Raw genomic sequence first — 14451 nt, forward strand, 5'->3', positions numbered from 1 at the left:
ACAGAGCATTTCCGTATTTGCGGCGCTTTTCTGTGTTTTCCTCTGGCGTTTGTTGATTTACATGCAGCGTGTTCTTTTACTATGCATTGTGCAAATGTTTCTGTATATGAAGTGCCACCGTAGTTCTCAGAGTACAATTTAATGTTAAACTAGAAAAGCACTCGGAGAGCGCAGACCTCCACCAAGGCAGATCAGTGCCCCCCCCCACCAAAATGTAATCATTTGTTCCTTGTGCCAGTATCAACATTTCCTGATATTTTCATCCAAATCCGTCAATAACTTTTTGAGTTATTTTGCACACAGGCAGACAGACAGACAGACAAACCAACGCTGGCAAAAACATAACCTCCTTCAGGTTCATTCAGCCTAATATGATCTCAAATGGGCCGGACCAGTAAAATAAAAACAGTGAAAAAAAGTACAATTACATTATGAAAATGTTAACATCTACAAACTAGAAGCACACGGAGAGCGCAGGCAGACCTCCACCAAGGCAGATCAGTGTCCCCCCCCCCCCCCACACACACACACACACACACACCCATCCCCAACCACCACCAAAATTTAATCATTTGTTCCTTGTGCCAGAATCAACATTTCTTGAAATTTTCATCCAAATCCGTCCATAACTTTTTGAGTTATCTTGCACACAGACAGACAAACCAACGCCGACACAAACATAATCTCCTTGGCGGAGGTAATTATCCTTTAACAAATGTAAACAACCATGAACAACTTAAGAAAAATGAAATGCAATTTTAACAATATTATGCTTCCACTTATTATTTACACATGTGTGTTATAACTTATAGATCCCAGTGGACCAACAAATACAGAAAACATGTAGTAAAAGGCTTAATATCGGTAAAACTGCAGACTTAAAAGAAGTGATATTCTATGGATGCATGGATGGACTTTATGAACACTCAAAAGGAACAGATTGTGACACCCACTGTTGTTTAGCTACTATATGTATTATTATTATTATTATCAAGGTTTTGTTGTTTAAAAAAAGGGGGAAAGAAATCAAGAAGTGAAAACACTGGAGATATACACAGAAAAACAATTGTACAGATAGATTTTGTTCTTTTCTGAAAAGAAAAGAAATATCGAAAAAACAACATTGTAAAATGTTATATGTGCATGTGAATGTAAAACATGTAAATTCTCCATTACAAAATCAAATAAAAATTTGAATTTAAGAAAAAGAGTGATATTTTGCTTTTTTAACCCTTTCATGCACAGTGGTCACTACAGTGGACAGTTATTCTACAGCTGTTCTCTTGTATATTCATGAGTTTTGTTGGTTTATTTGCATTTCAGCCGACACAGTGGATGCTTATGCATCATCCCATACATTCATAGCATTACTGTAACTTTACTGTCCTTGGTAAACCTGACCTGCAGTAACACATTTATTTTTTTATTTTTTTTTTACTGTAAATCAATTGTTAATTGTTATTAGATTGTAACAGTTTTTTTTTTTGTGTGTATTATCTCCATGAAATGAACAATAACTAGTATTAGAGTGAGTTAAATTGTGAGAAAATATCTGATTAGCAGCATTAAGAATTTTTTACTGCGTAGTTTTCCATATCACTTTCTGATATTAGGTTTCAAATACATGTTTCTTTGCTTCAAAAATTAAATACATGGAGTGGCCATTTTTCTAACTTCTTAAAAAAACAAAAAAAAAAAACAAAACTTGATTGCATTGTTTTTTTTCATGCCTAAAAAGAAATAAAAACACTCAGGAAAAATATATTGGGTAAGGATATCATTATTCATGCATGAAAGGGTTAAAATGGAATTATGCATTTGAAAACATTTCCCTGTGGTCTACATAAACTGTAAATGGGTCTTGGGCTTGGGTCTGAATTCTTCATTAATTCAGCTCCACAGGTCCATCTTCAACCCTATTTCTGAGTAATGACACCAGAGTGCTGGCCCTTTAAATGCAAATGACCCCACCCCCTCCAGGTTGTTGGCTGTGCTGCTCTGTCCCGTTGAACAAACAACTGAACATTTTAGGTAATCGGCTCGAAGTTTGGACATATTTTCAGTTTTTACTACAACCGCTGCTGCTGACAAACAATTATGGCGAACTTGGAGAAATGTTCGTTGGAAGTCTTCACCTTATATGTGCAAATGTCGTGACATAATTAATGACAGACATAACAAATTAAGATGGAATTAAAACAGGTTGTAGAAATCCATTAGATTTTTGCTAAAATGAATATAAAGATACCTTTGCAGCACCTGGATGGTTAGGGTTAGGGTTAGCCGAAACCTAACCCTAACCTGGGTTCTTATAACAGAACTGTCCTACTGGTTTATCTGGTTACAGGTGATGGATATGACAGCAGTTTTCTTCTATTCAATCTGTTTCCTCTGTTGTTTTATTCACTCAGATTAAAGCGTTGTAAACAGTCTGATAAATAACAGATGCTTCATCTTACCTGCTACTGTTAGTTCAATGACATTACTCCACTCTGTTGTGTCAGATGAGTCTGTTCTTCCTCTACATCTGTAGGATCCACGGTGTGCTGTAGTAGCTCTAGTAATTCTGTATTCATTTGTCGTTGTAGGTCTGTTTATTGTGTTCTTTGTCCATTCATATGTCCACCCAGTGTTTCCTCCATCCTGGATCTCACATCTGAGTGTGAACGCCTCTCCATAAAATATCTCAGACCAGTTTGGATCAAGGGTCAAAACGACCCTGTGTGTCACTGTTCATGTTGAAGAAACCACACATATGAAAAGGAGAGAATATTTACATTAAATCTTAGGTCTCAGTGTTAGATATAATCTGTATTCATAAAAACATAATGCATTATATCTGCAGGTGTGCTGAACATTATATTGACAAACAGTGAGCTTTATTTTTACCAACTGAGTTGCTGTATTCACTGTAGTAAACTGGATCTCCTCTGCCTCCTCTGCACTGATAGGTTCCTCCAGGTGAGACAGTTATGTGTGGATGATCAGAAAAAAGTTGTGGGTTCTGGGGTTTATACAGGCTCTTGTCTTTGTACCAGTAGTATTTCCATCCAGATGATGACCTCACAGAGCAGGTCAGGGTCACACTCTCCTGGTTAAAGGATGTTGTGGACCTGCTCAGTTGGGTCTTTGGTCTGTCTGTTTATACAAAAGAAAATATGACCAACGTTAGGAAAACTTGGCTGCAAGTCTCAAATATTTGAAGAGTCATGAGATTATGTGATTTCCATGATTAACACAAACACTGAGCTGTGTACTGGGTGAATAGATTGACATGTTTTGTACAGACTGAGGCCTTTCTTTACAGAGTTTATATGTTTTCTCTCAGGGTACTCTGGCTCCCCACCAAAGATATGGACATTAAACGGGTTAATTGGTCTCTGAATTATCTGTCAATAATATCATATTAGACTGACTTGTGTAATAAAGGGTAGGGTGGTTAAACTGGGTGATTTGTTAAATGGAAAGAGAAATGCAATTACATGTTTTGTTCTGGTTCTCTGCGGTGGCTGACAGGAGCAAACATGTTTCATACACAGAAATGACTTGCATATTAAAAGAACAGACTGCATATAAGAAAACAAATGGTAGAGGAAAACGCTGCAAATACAGAAAAGCACTGCAACTAATGAAACTGTAAGAAAAGAGTGGTGCAGAAACTAAAACAAATGCAAGAAGAAAACGCTGCATATCCACTCACACAACAGAAGTGCTCCAGGCCTCCAGGGGCAGAGCTGAGTTTAAACCAAAGACGCAGACAATGGTGAAAATACGCACCTTTACGTCTCAGTGCTCAAACATCACTTCAATCCTTCCACCATAAACTGTTCTTCTCCCTGAAACCACTTTACACTTATTCTTTCATTGTGTGCATTCTTCTAACTTTTGGTCTAAAATTGAAAACATTATTGTATCTAAATATAATGAAAGTATAGTTATAACATCTCAAAATGTACTTATATATTTTGAACGACATGCGTAATCTTGAATTTATAGTTAATCTGATAATTTTATTGGGTAAATTCCACATACACAGAAGTAAATATGCCAAAACACTCCCAAACTTTAAATTCTTTATGATCCACTCACTAGAATTTGTCTTTAACAAAAAAAGCACAAAACCCCTGATAATTTATAAACAACTCTTCAAAATGGACTGAATTGACTCTGCTGGATTTTTTTTTCTCTATATCTTTAATATATTAATCTTTTTTTTTTTTTTTTCTTTTAGTGTCTATAAGCATTGTGCTAATTTATCTGTTTGGACGATTTTTCTTTTTGACATTTTGATATTTGTTTTGTATGCATGTATAGCTTCAATTAAGATTTAGTTCAAAATAAATAGATTAAAAATAAACTGTTCTTCTCGGCGTTGTCTGCTCCTCGGGTGTAAACTCAGCGCTGCTCATGGAGGCCTGGAGGACTTCTGTTGTGTGAGTAAATATGCAGCGTTTTCTTCTTGCATTTGTTTTAGTTTCTGCAGCTCTCTTTTCTTACAGAGCATTTCCGTATTTGCGGCGCTTTTCTGTGTTTTCCTCTGGCGTTTGTTGATTTACATGCAGCGTGTTCTTTTACTATGCATTGTGCAAATGTTTCTGTATATGAAGTGCCACCGTAGTTCTCAGAGTACAATTTAATGTTAAACTAGAAAAGCACTCGGAGAGCGCAGACCTCCACCAAGGCAGATCAGTGCCCCCCCCCACCAAAATGTAATCATTTGTTCCTTGTGCCAGTATCAACATTTCCTGATATTTTCATCCAAATCCGTCAATAACTTTTTGAGTTATTTTGCACACAGGCAGACAGACAGACAGACAAACCAACGCTGGCAAAAACATAACCTCCTTCAGGTTCATTCAGCCTAATATGATCTCAAATGGGCCGGACCAGTAAAATAAAAACAGTGAAAAAAAGTACAATTACATTATGAAAATGTTAACATCTACAAACTAGAAGCACACGGAGAGCGCAGGCAGACCTCCACCAAGGCAGATCAGTGTCCCCCCCCCCCCCCCCCCCCCACACACACACACACACACCCATCCCCAACCACCACCAAAATTTAATCATTTGTTCCTTGTGCCAGAATCAACATTTCTTGAAATTTTCATCCAAATCCGTCCATAACTTTTTGAGTTATCTTGCACACAGACAGACAAACCAACGCCGAAAAAACATAATCTCCTTGGCGGAGGTAATTATCCTTTAACAAATGTAAACAACCATGAACAACTTAAGAAAAATGAAATGCAATTTTAACAATATTATGCTTCCACTTATTATTTACACATGTGTGTTATAACTTATAGATCCCAGTGGACCAACAAATACAGAAAACATGTAGTAAAAGGCTTAATATCGGTAAAACTGCAGACTTAAAAGAAGTGATATTCTATGGATGCATGGATGGACTTTATGAACACTCAAAAGGAACAGATTGTGACACCCACTGTTGTTTAGCTACTATATGTATTATTATTATTATTATCAAGGTTTTGTTGTTTAAAAAAAAGGGGGAAAGAAATCAAGAAGTGAAAACACTGGAGATATACACAGAAAAACAATTGTACAGATAGATTTTGTTCTTTTCTGAAAAGAAAAGAAATATCGAAAAAACAACATTGTAAAATGTTATATGTGCATGTGAATGTAAAACATGTAAATTCTCCATTACAAAATCAAATAAAAATTTGAATTTAAGAAAAAGAGTGATATTTTGCTTTTTTAACCCTTTCATGCACAGTGGTCACTACAGTGGACAGTTATTCTACAGCTGTTCTCTTGTATATTCATGAGTTTTGTTGGTTTATTTGCATTTCAGCCGACACAGTGGATGCTTATGCATCATCCCATACATTCATAGCATTACTGTAACTTTACTGTCCTTGGTAAACCTGACCTGCAGTAACACATTTATTTTTTTATTTTTTTTTTTACTGTAAATCAATTGTTAATTGTTATTAGATTGTAACAGTTTTTTTTTTTGTGTGTATTATCTCCATGAAATGAACAATAACTAGTATTAGAGTGAGTTAAATTGTGAGAAAATATCTGATTAGCAGCATTAAGAATTTTTTTACTGCGTAGTTTTCCATATCACTTTCTGATATTAGGTTTCAAATACATGTTTCTTTGCTTCAAAAATTAAATACATGGAGTGGCCATTTTTCTAACTTCTTAAAAAAACAAAAAAAAAAAACAAAACTTGATTGCATTGTTTTTTTTCATGCCTAAAAAGAAATAAAAACACTCAGGAAAAATATATTGGGTAAGGATATCATTATTCATGCATGAAAGGGTTAAAATGGAATTATGCATTTGAAAACATTTCCCTGTGGTCTACATAAACTGTAAATGGGTCTTGGGCTTGGGTCTGAATTCTTCATTAATTCAGCTCCACAGGTCCATCTTCAACCCTATTTCTGAGTAATGACACCAGAGTGCTGGCCCTTTAAATGCAAATGACCCCACCCCCTCCAGGTTGTTGGCTGTGCTGCTCTGTCCCGTTGAACAAACAACTGAACATTTTAGGTAATCGGCTCGAAGTTTGGACATATTTTCAGTTTTTACTACAACCGCTGCTGCTGACAAACAATTATGGCGAACTTGGAGAAATGTTCGTTGGAAGTCTTCACCTTATATGTGCAAATGTCGTGACATAATTAATGACAGACATAACAAATTAAGATGGAATTAAAACAGGTTGTAGAAATCCATTAGATTTTTGCTAAAATGAATATAAAGATACCTTTGCAGCACCTGGATGGTTAGGGTTAGGGTTAGCCGAAACCTAACCCTAACCTGGGTTCTTATAACAGAACTGTCCTACTGGTTTATCTGGTTACAGGTGATGGATATGACAGCAGTTTTCTTCTATTCAATCTGTTTCCTCTGTTGTTTTATTCACTCAGATTAAAGCGTTGTAAACAGTCTGATAAATAACAGATGCTTCATCTTACCTGCTACTGTTAGTTCAATGACATTACTCCACTCTGTTGTGTCAGATGAGTCTGTTCTTCCTCTACATCTGTAGGATCCACGGTGTGCTGTAGTAGCTCTAGTAATTCTGTATTCATTTGTCGTTGTAGGTCTGTTTATTGTGTTCTTTGTCCATTCATATGTCCACCCAGTGTTTCCTCCATCCTGGATCTCACATCTGAGTGTGAACGCCTCTCCATAAAATATCTCAGACCAGTTTGGATCAAGGGTCAAAACGACCCTGTGTGTCACTGTTCATGTTGAAGAAACCACACATATGAAAAGGAGAGAATATTTACATTAAATCTTAGGTCTCAGTGTTAGATATAATCTGTATTCATAAAAACATAATGCATTATATCTGCAGGTGTGCTGAACATTATATTGGCAAACAGTGAGCTTTATTTTTACCAACTGAGTTGCTGTATTCACTGTAGTAAACTGGATCTCCTCTGCCTCCTCTGCACTGATAGGTTCCTCCAGGTGGGAAAGTTGTTTGTGAATATGTGGTCGGGTGAAAATAGCCTGTGTTGTCTTTGTACCAGTAGTATTTCCATTCAGATGATGGTGGATTCACAGAGCAGGTCAGGGTCACATATCCCTGGTGAATGTATCTTGTGTCCATGGTCAGGTGGGCCTGTGGTCTGTCTGTGGTTCAGTTTAGGCAAAAGGAAATTAACTTCAGGAAAATGTGGCTTCAAGGCATAATCTTTTTTAAAACCGTAGCCATTTGCACATAATTAAAGCAGCACAGAGATTTGTTTTGACTGATTAAAAATCCATTGTGTGTTTGTTCAGTGTCACAGGACCAAATTCTTTATTGGGCCCTGGAGGTTCAGAACAGCTGTGTCAGGGTCATTCTTTGTTTGGATATGCGTTAACCCTCAAACATCTACATGATAACACTTATCAAATCCAATTTTTAAGAACTTTTGCACCACTCATCATCTCAATACATATAAATACTGTAACTCTGGCAAAATGCAGTTTCTTAGACTGGTGTGGATGAAAGGTCCAAACGGCCCAGTCTGTCACTGATCATACACAAACACATACACAACAAAATATAAGAATGAGAAAAAATTTAACATTAAATATGAAGTCTGAATTTCAGAATTAAACACAGTGCATCATATCTGCAGTTTGTAATGCACATTATTTCACTCTTTTATCTTTGCCACCTGAATTCATAAATGAAAATGTAGATATCAGGTAAAACAGCTTGAACGTAGACTTTAATGTGCATTTCACTGACAATAAATAAGGATATGATGACACTAATATAAACAGTGACAACTGGGAAATAGAATATCTAATGAATCAATCCATTTAAAATCACACAAATAAAGACAGTGGATTACCTGTGGCCTGTTTGCAGAGGTGTATATTCAGCACTACAACAAAGAAGGAAAATCATCAGACAAAACATAAAAACTGTACTTTACAGCAGCACTGGAATTACATCTGGAGTCCAAACTATGACCTCCATGACCAACAGAGTCTGTGTTAGCACAGGTCTCACAGGATAGTTTCTCCTCACAGCATTTTCCTTCATCTCTGACTTCTTCAAACGTAAAGTCTTGTCATATACTCACAGAAACAGGTCAGGGACCAGACCAGGATAAACCCCATCTCAACATCCAGCACTTGTTGCTCTGCGTCAAAAAAATTCTACTTTGAACTGATGACAGGCTTGAAACAGAAGCAGACAAAGAACAGAACTAAAGAACTGCCAACATTTTATCATGTCTTCTTTTTTCTCTGACTTCAGTTGGTTTGTTCTTACTTCCGTTCTGTATAAACCACTTCACACCCTGACCACCGCAGCTTTGACATGTTTAGGCTTCCTGCTTACTGCATGAGAATGTTACCTTTTCTCTTCTACAAGTGATGCTGTTCATTTCTAATGATGCTGTAACTAGTGAATAACAAATGGTAAATATCAGTGAATTGAGATGCATCTCAGATATGCTTTGGTTAAATAGATAAATCCCAGATTACCCCAGGATATTCCCTGAAGACATTACTTTATATAAATATATGATCTAAAACGTACATGCAGTAACTACAGAACTAATGGACATTTTCACATAATTATACATATGATCTGGAATCAAAAGACAACAGTGCATTAACATTTTGTGCATTTCTTCTGCTGATGGTATTTTTGATCGATCTCTTCCCTTGTTTTTTTGGGGTTTTTTTTGTGTGTGTGTGTGTGGGGGGGGTTGGTCTTGGTAGGACTGGTTCCCCAGTCATGTTCTATGAAATCCTGATATGAGATTTATAGGTGCATAAAAGCCATACCCTCTTTTTATATTTATTCATGGCTAGGTTTTTGAATAACTCAATAACATTTCATTTTTTAAACACAACTGCATGTGTAACATTTGCAAATGTAAACCATTAGAGCTTCCTTTGAGTGGTGTGAATGTGGGAGACCTGTCTAATTCTTGGTATTACTATTTTTACTACATAAAGAGGAACTAGAAACCAGTGGTGGACCGTGCATTTCACACCTAGGCCTTCAGTAGTGCTCTGTCTGAATCAATCCACCCCTCAATAACTATTATACGGTTGTAAAAACATCTTATTATGCAGAAATGCATATAAAGAGCTGTTGCATTACAGACAGATAACTGGTATAGCCACAATAAATGCCTTTACTGAATAAACAAACCCGGGGTGCACAAGTCTCCTTCTACTGCAGCTACAACTGCAACGCACATGAAGCCTCAGTCACAAATGCTGCTAAGAAACGGCTACGAACACCGTGCAAACGATTTATGGACCATTTCGTACGACCTTCTCAAGGTGACCGTATAAGAATGGTGTGTTCATGGAGTGCTAGTGGACCGTTCCTAAGTTTGTAGTCAGGTGAGCGATCTTGTCCAAGATTTTCTACAGACGCAGTACGAAACCCCCTTTTGCAGGATGCGCTAACGAATGCCTTATGAGCAACGTAAGAACAGCCCACGACGTTTGTGGATCAGGAGGCCTTTCCAGAACCCACATCAGGGGCGATTCTAGGATCAGAAGTTTAGGGGGACTGAGCACCCAGAGTGCTGGCTGGCCAGGTAAGAGAAATTTCACTGTACATTTTAACTCAATTTTTGTCCATTGTTCCCACATTTGTGAAAGAAAAGCATAACATTTTTTGGGTATGAGAAACTCTGTGACTAAACCATCAAATCTGACCAAAGTTATTTAAATGCTGAGCCACAGCAAAAGAGGAATGGACTGGAATCATAAAAGAAATATACCCTGACCCTAATTTCTGGTGGAAGACAATCCTCCATTTTGATACAGCAGCTCCTATACATATACATATACATATACATATACATATACATATACATATACATATACATATACATATACATATACGAGAAAATGGGTTTAACTCCAGAGGAATATTAGTGTCAGAGCTACCAGATACTTCAAAACAGTCTGCACATGACAATACATTGACTTTACAGGTTCTATAAGTAGAACATTTATAAATCTGTTTATAAATGTACATAAACCAACATATATGTGGAATGACACTTTATCATATACCGTCAAAACATCAGCAAACCAGCACTTTTGTCATTTATTCTCCAATTAATCTGATTAAAATATGTAACATTTAGCACATTTAATCTCTGAGGCAGATAATTTCAAAGAAATTGTAGATCAGTGTATATGTTCAGTGTCTCTCTGCTCCCCTCTCTCTCTTAGTGCTTTAACCAAAAGGCAAATAACCAAACATTGTGTTTTATATCTAATAAGAGATATAAACTGGTACATTTATACAACTTATAACATCATTGTAATAGAATATTTGGTTGCTGTGGAAAATGAGGTTACACAAATTGATCTTATACTCTTACCTGAATCTGGCTCTATTTTTTTTTTTGTTAGGAAAAAAAAAAAACCAAAACAATCATATGTTCCCATCTGCACACACACACACACACACACACACACACACACACACACACACACACACACACACACACACACACACACACACACACACACACCCACACACACACACACACACAATAGGAGTTCATGGACATCCAATCAGATAAAGTCAGTAACACCTTGTCTTTAATCTGAACTCATGCACAGACACAACAGCAGCTTCTCTCAGTCCAGTTCAAACAGAGGACAGAGGTTGAATGTGTTGTGCAGAATTCTACTCCCTGCCGAAAACTGCTCCCCCTTCCTAAGTCAGCCATGAAGAGGACAAAATTGCAGTTATGTTTTTAGTCTGTTTAATATTAAAGAATGTGCAAACTGTGAGGTATATAAAATCTGCAGAGATAATGCACAGTCCACCGGGATGAGGATCAGGGTGATGGATGTGTGTGTTGGACGGTTAGTGTTTTTAATGTTCACTTCTCTATTATTCTTGTGTATCTTTGTTTTGTTCTTATACCTTCTACTTCAAACTTCTAGATGTCTTATTATGACTCCTAATTTCTAACAGTATGGGTCAGTTTTCATGCAGTAATGTGTGAGTTCAGCACCACGGACAGCGCACGATCCCAAACAGAAAATGCACATTCACAAAAGGCTTAATGTAAAAATAGGTTAACGTAGTTTAATGTCTGAAAAGAGCATCAATAATCACCAAAGTATGCGTGGACATCTGCAATGTTGGGACAGGCTACAGTGCCTCCACGACAGTCTGGAGGATAAAGCAGTTCAGAAAATAAATGAATGAATGAAATAATGAATGAACAATACTTTAAGATGTACGGAGCCCAGGAAGGGACATGAAGAAAAAAAAAATTGCGTTATAACGCAATAGTTCAAAAGTATTGCGTTATAATGCAATAGTTTTTGCGTTATAACGTAAAAGTGTTGCGTTTAAACGCAAAAGTATTGCGTTATAACGCAGTAGTTTTTGCATTGGGATGTGCATTCTGGATCTGACCGTGTCAGGTCTGACACACCACCCTGCCCTGTGCCCTATGCATGTGTAGTTCAGATGACCGTAACTCTTTCATTATTTGTCCAATTGGAAAAATTCCAACAGTTTCTGAAACCTGAGACACTGTGCTTTATGGACATACTCTGGTCAATGCGAAAATTTCACGGGCACCCATCCTAGAAGCCGCAAAAATAGCTATTCTGTGACTGGGGATGCACAAAGCAGACCGGATTCACAGAGCAGAGAAGCGGAGTGCATAACAGAGTCAGATCACAGATCACTGATGGGGGTAACCCGTGGGACCCGTGGGGGTCAGGTTGGAGTAGCTCAAAGAGATTCTTAGGCTACATCCTTGATTCAGCTTCATATATTCATTTGTGTATAGATATTTTTGGTCTTAATTTTTCGACAGTCAGGTATTTGCCCCTGCAAATTCATGACCTGTCTAGACTGATCTGATCTTGGTATTTTGCATATAGCCTAAACACTGACAACAGCAATAGGCCAGTTGTTGATGATAATGATGGTAATAATAATAATAATAATAATAATAATAATAACAATAATAATAATGTCGTATGTAAGGCAAAGCTTGGGCTAACGGGTCTGGCACCAATCTGGCAAATGGATCTGAAACGCATCTGGAATGTGGGGGACTCTGGCACAACGGAGCTGGACCAGAGCTGGACCGCTTCTGTAGAAGGTCTGTTTCGTGGAGCAGTACCTGTTTTGGCCCAATGTCCATTTGGACACCGGGACGGATCTGCCAAGCGGTTTCGGGACAAGTTGGTCAGCGATTCTGCTCCAGATCCGTCCCAGTGTCTCTTTGCTCACTGGGGCGTGGCCGCGATTGTCAGACCTACAAAAAACACATTTCTTATTTTCACATGTTCACACATTGAAAACATGACTTCATTATATTTCCGGTAGGGATGGGAATTGATAAGAATTTAACGATTTTGATTCCATTATCCATTTTCCAAATGATCCAATTCCTTATCAGCTCTCTTATTGATTCTCATTGGGTGAGGGAATAAAAGAGTACAAACAGGTTTGTTTGCATTAACTGTCTTTTATATTTCCATCTCTGCACAGAAAACATACAGTATGTACAAATAATAATAACAGTTGACACTGGGCTCAGTTTCAGATAGTCATATATGAGGTGGAAATCAGGAATGTTCAGGGGGCACATGATATGGGGGGGTCCACATCATACGACTGTACAGTGAAAGTGAAACTTAAGACTCTTTACTAATTCCTCTGTCTACCACTGTTGTGCACCTCATTTCCTTTCTCCTACCTTTGGAAACTTTTATTTTAGGGGGCACGACATTTGTTGCCCGCACCGGAACCAGGCCCAGATGACGGTCTGGTGTTCACTCTGCCACTAGATTCACAAGCATCGCTAAGTAGCGTATTAAATACGTGACATTCCTGTAAATGAATCACATGCTGTCAAACAGGTTCAGTTATGTGTACACCTATCACAAGTCAAAACAGCAAAACTGGACTAAATTACAAAGGGGGGGGGGTGTCAAATGAAGAGCCGTTTGAGAGCCAAAAGAGCCAGCTCTTCTAGGTGAACTGAACCAAATGGACCGGATCACTGAGAAGAGCTGAAACTACCATCACTAATGGCTCTTGTTTCTGGATTATATAAAATGTAGTTGGTGCATAGGTTTTACAGCCAGTAGATGGCAGTGTTCACCACAAAATGGTCAAAAATTCAATCCATTCCAAGTAAAAGAACATCAGAATACTCAAAGAACAAATGACTATCAAGAACAATAATTTCTGTACTTAGTGAACTGATGAAGGAACTCTGACACTGTGATAAATGTTAATCTATTTTGTTAGTGTTAATTTAACTCTAGAAAGCGTGGAACTAAATAAACCCTAAAAGGTGTTAAAACCAACTGTGTGGAAGTTAATTCAGCACTGAACTTTTTGTTGTATTTAAAGCTGTTCTCTTTCATTTTCTGTCCAAACTTATGATTTTCAGTCCCCATTTTATCGTCTTACTGCTTTACCACTAAAAGCTACAGGTGGCCATCTGAAAAAATCATTGAAAGCACTCTGAAACGCATAAAAAAAAGTGCTTATATACATTTAGGAAATTATCTATTAGATATTAGAAACATGAAATATTGTCCAAATGACTATTCAAAGCTGATGTTTAGATTACTCCTCATGTAACAGTGTGAAAACACCTCAAAAAAGCACTACACTGGAAAAAAAATCTACATCTTACCAAGCGTATTTTTCTCATTTTTACTCAAAATATCTCATCACACTTAAAGTAAGACATAATCACCTAAAGAGTAACTTTTCAGTGTCCATTTTCACTGTGTTTTAGGAAAAGTCTTAACTGGGTGAAGTTAAAGTATTAAAAGCCAAAAATGTTTTGTATTTAGAGGTCAACTAGATCTCACAGCAGTGAGTTTAAGTACCATTAACATTAGCAAATGTATATTAAATGAATGAAACTCACCTCACATGGTTCAGAAAACTCCACCTAAGTAAGCACCCATGAGGGAAACATG

At 37.3% G+C, this 14451-nt stretch overlaps 1 protein-coding gene across 1 annotated transcript in view; it reads right to left on the reverse strand.

Annotated features, from left to right (window-relative positions):
* Nucleotides 1–14451, reverse strand: part of LOC115438981 (uncharacterized) — a 238205-nt gene that overhangs the window by 40290 nt on the left and 183464 nt on the right. Inside the window, exons 10-12 of the mRNA XM_030162877.1 lie at nucleotides 6960–7229; nucleotides 2890–3138; nucleotides 2460–2729 (exon numbers count right to left, since the gene is read on the reverse strand). Of these exons, the coding sequence (XP_030018737.1) occupies nucleotides 2460–2729; nucleotides 2890–3138; nucleotides 6960–7229 (789 nt within the window). The remainder of the gene's footprint in view (nucleotides 1–2459; nucleotides 2730–2889; nucleotides 3139–6959; nucleotides 7230–14451) is intronic.

The sequence above is a fragment of the Sphaeramia orbicularis genome, chromosome 18, assembly GCF_902148855.1.
Source record: "Sphaeramia orbicularis chromosome 18, fSphaOr1.1, whole genome shotgun sequence".
In the NCBI taxonomy this organism is placed as follows: Eukaryota; Metazoa; Chordata; class Actinopteri; order Kurtiformes; family Apogonidae; genus Sphaeramia; species Sphaeramia orbicularis.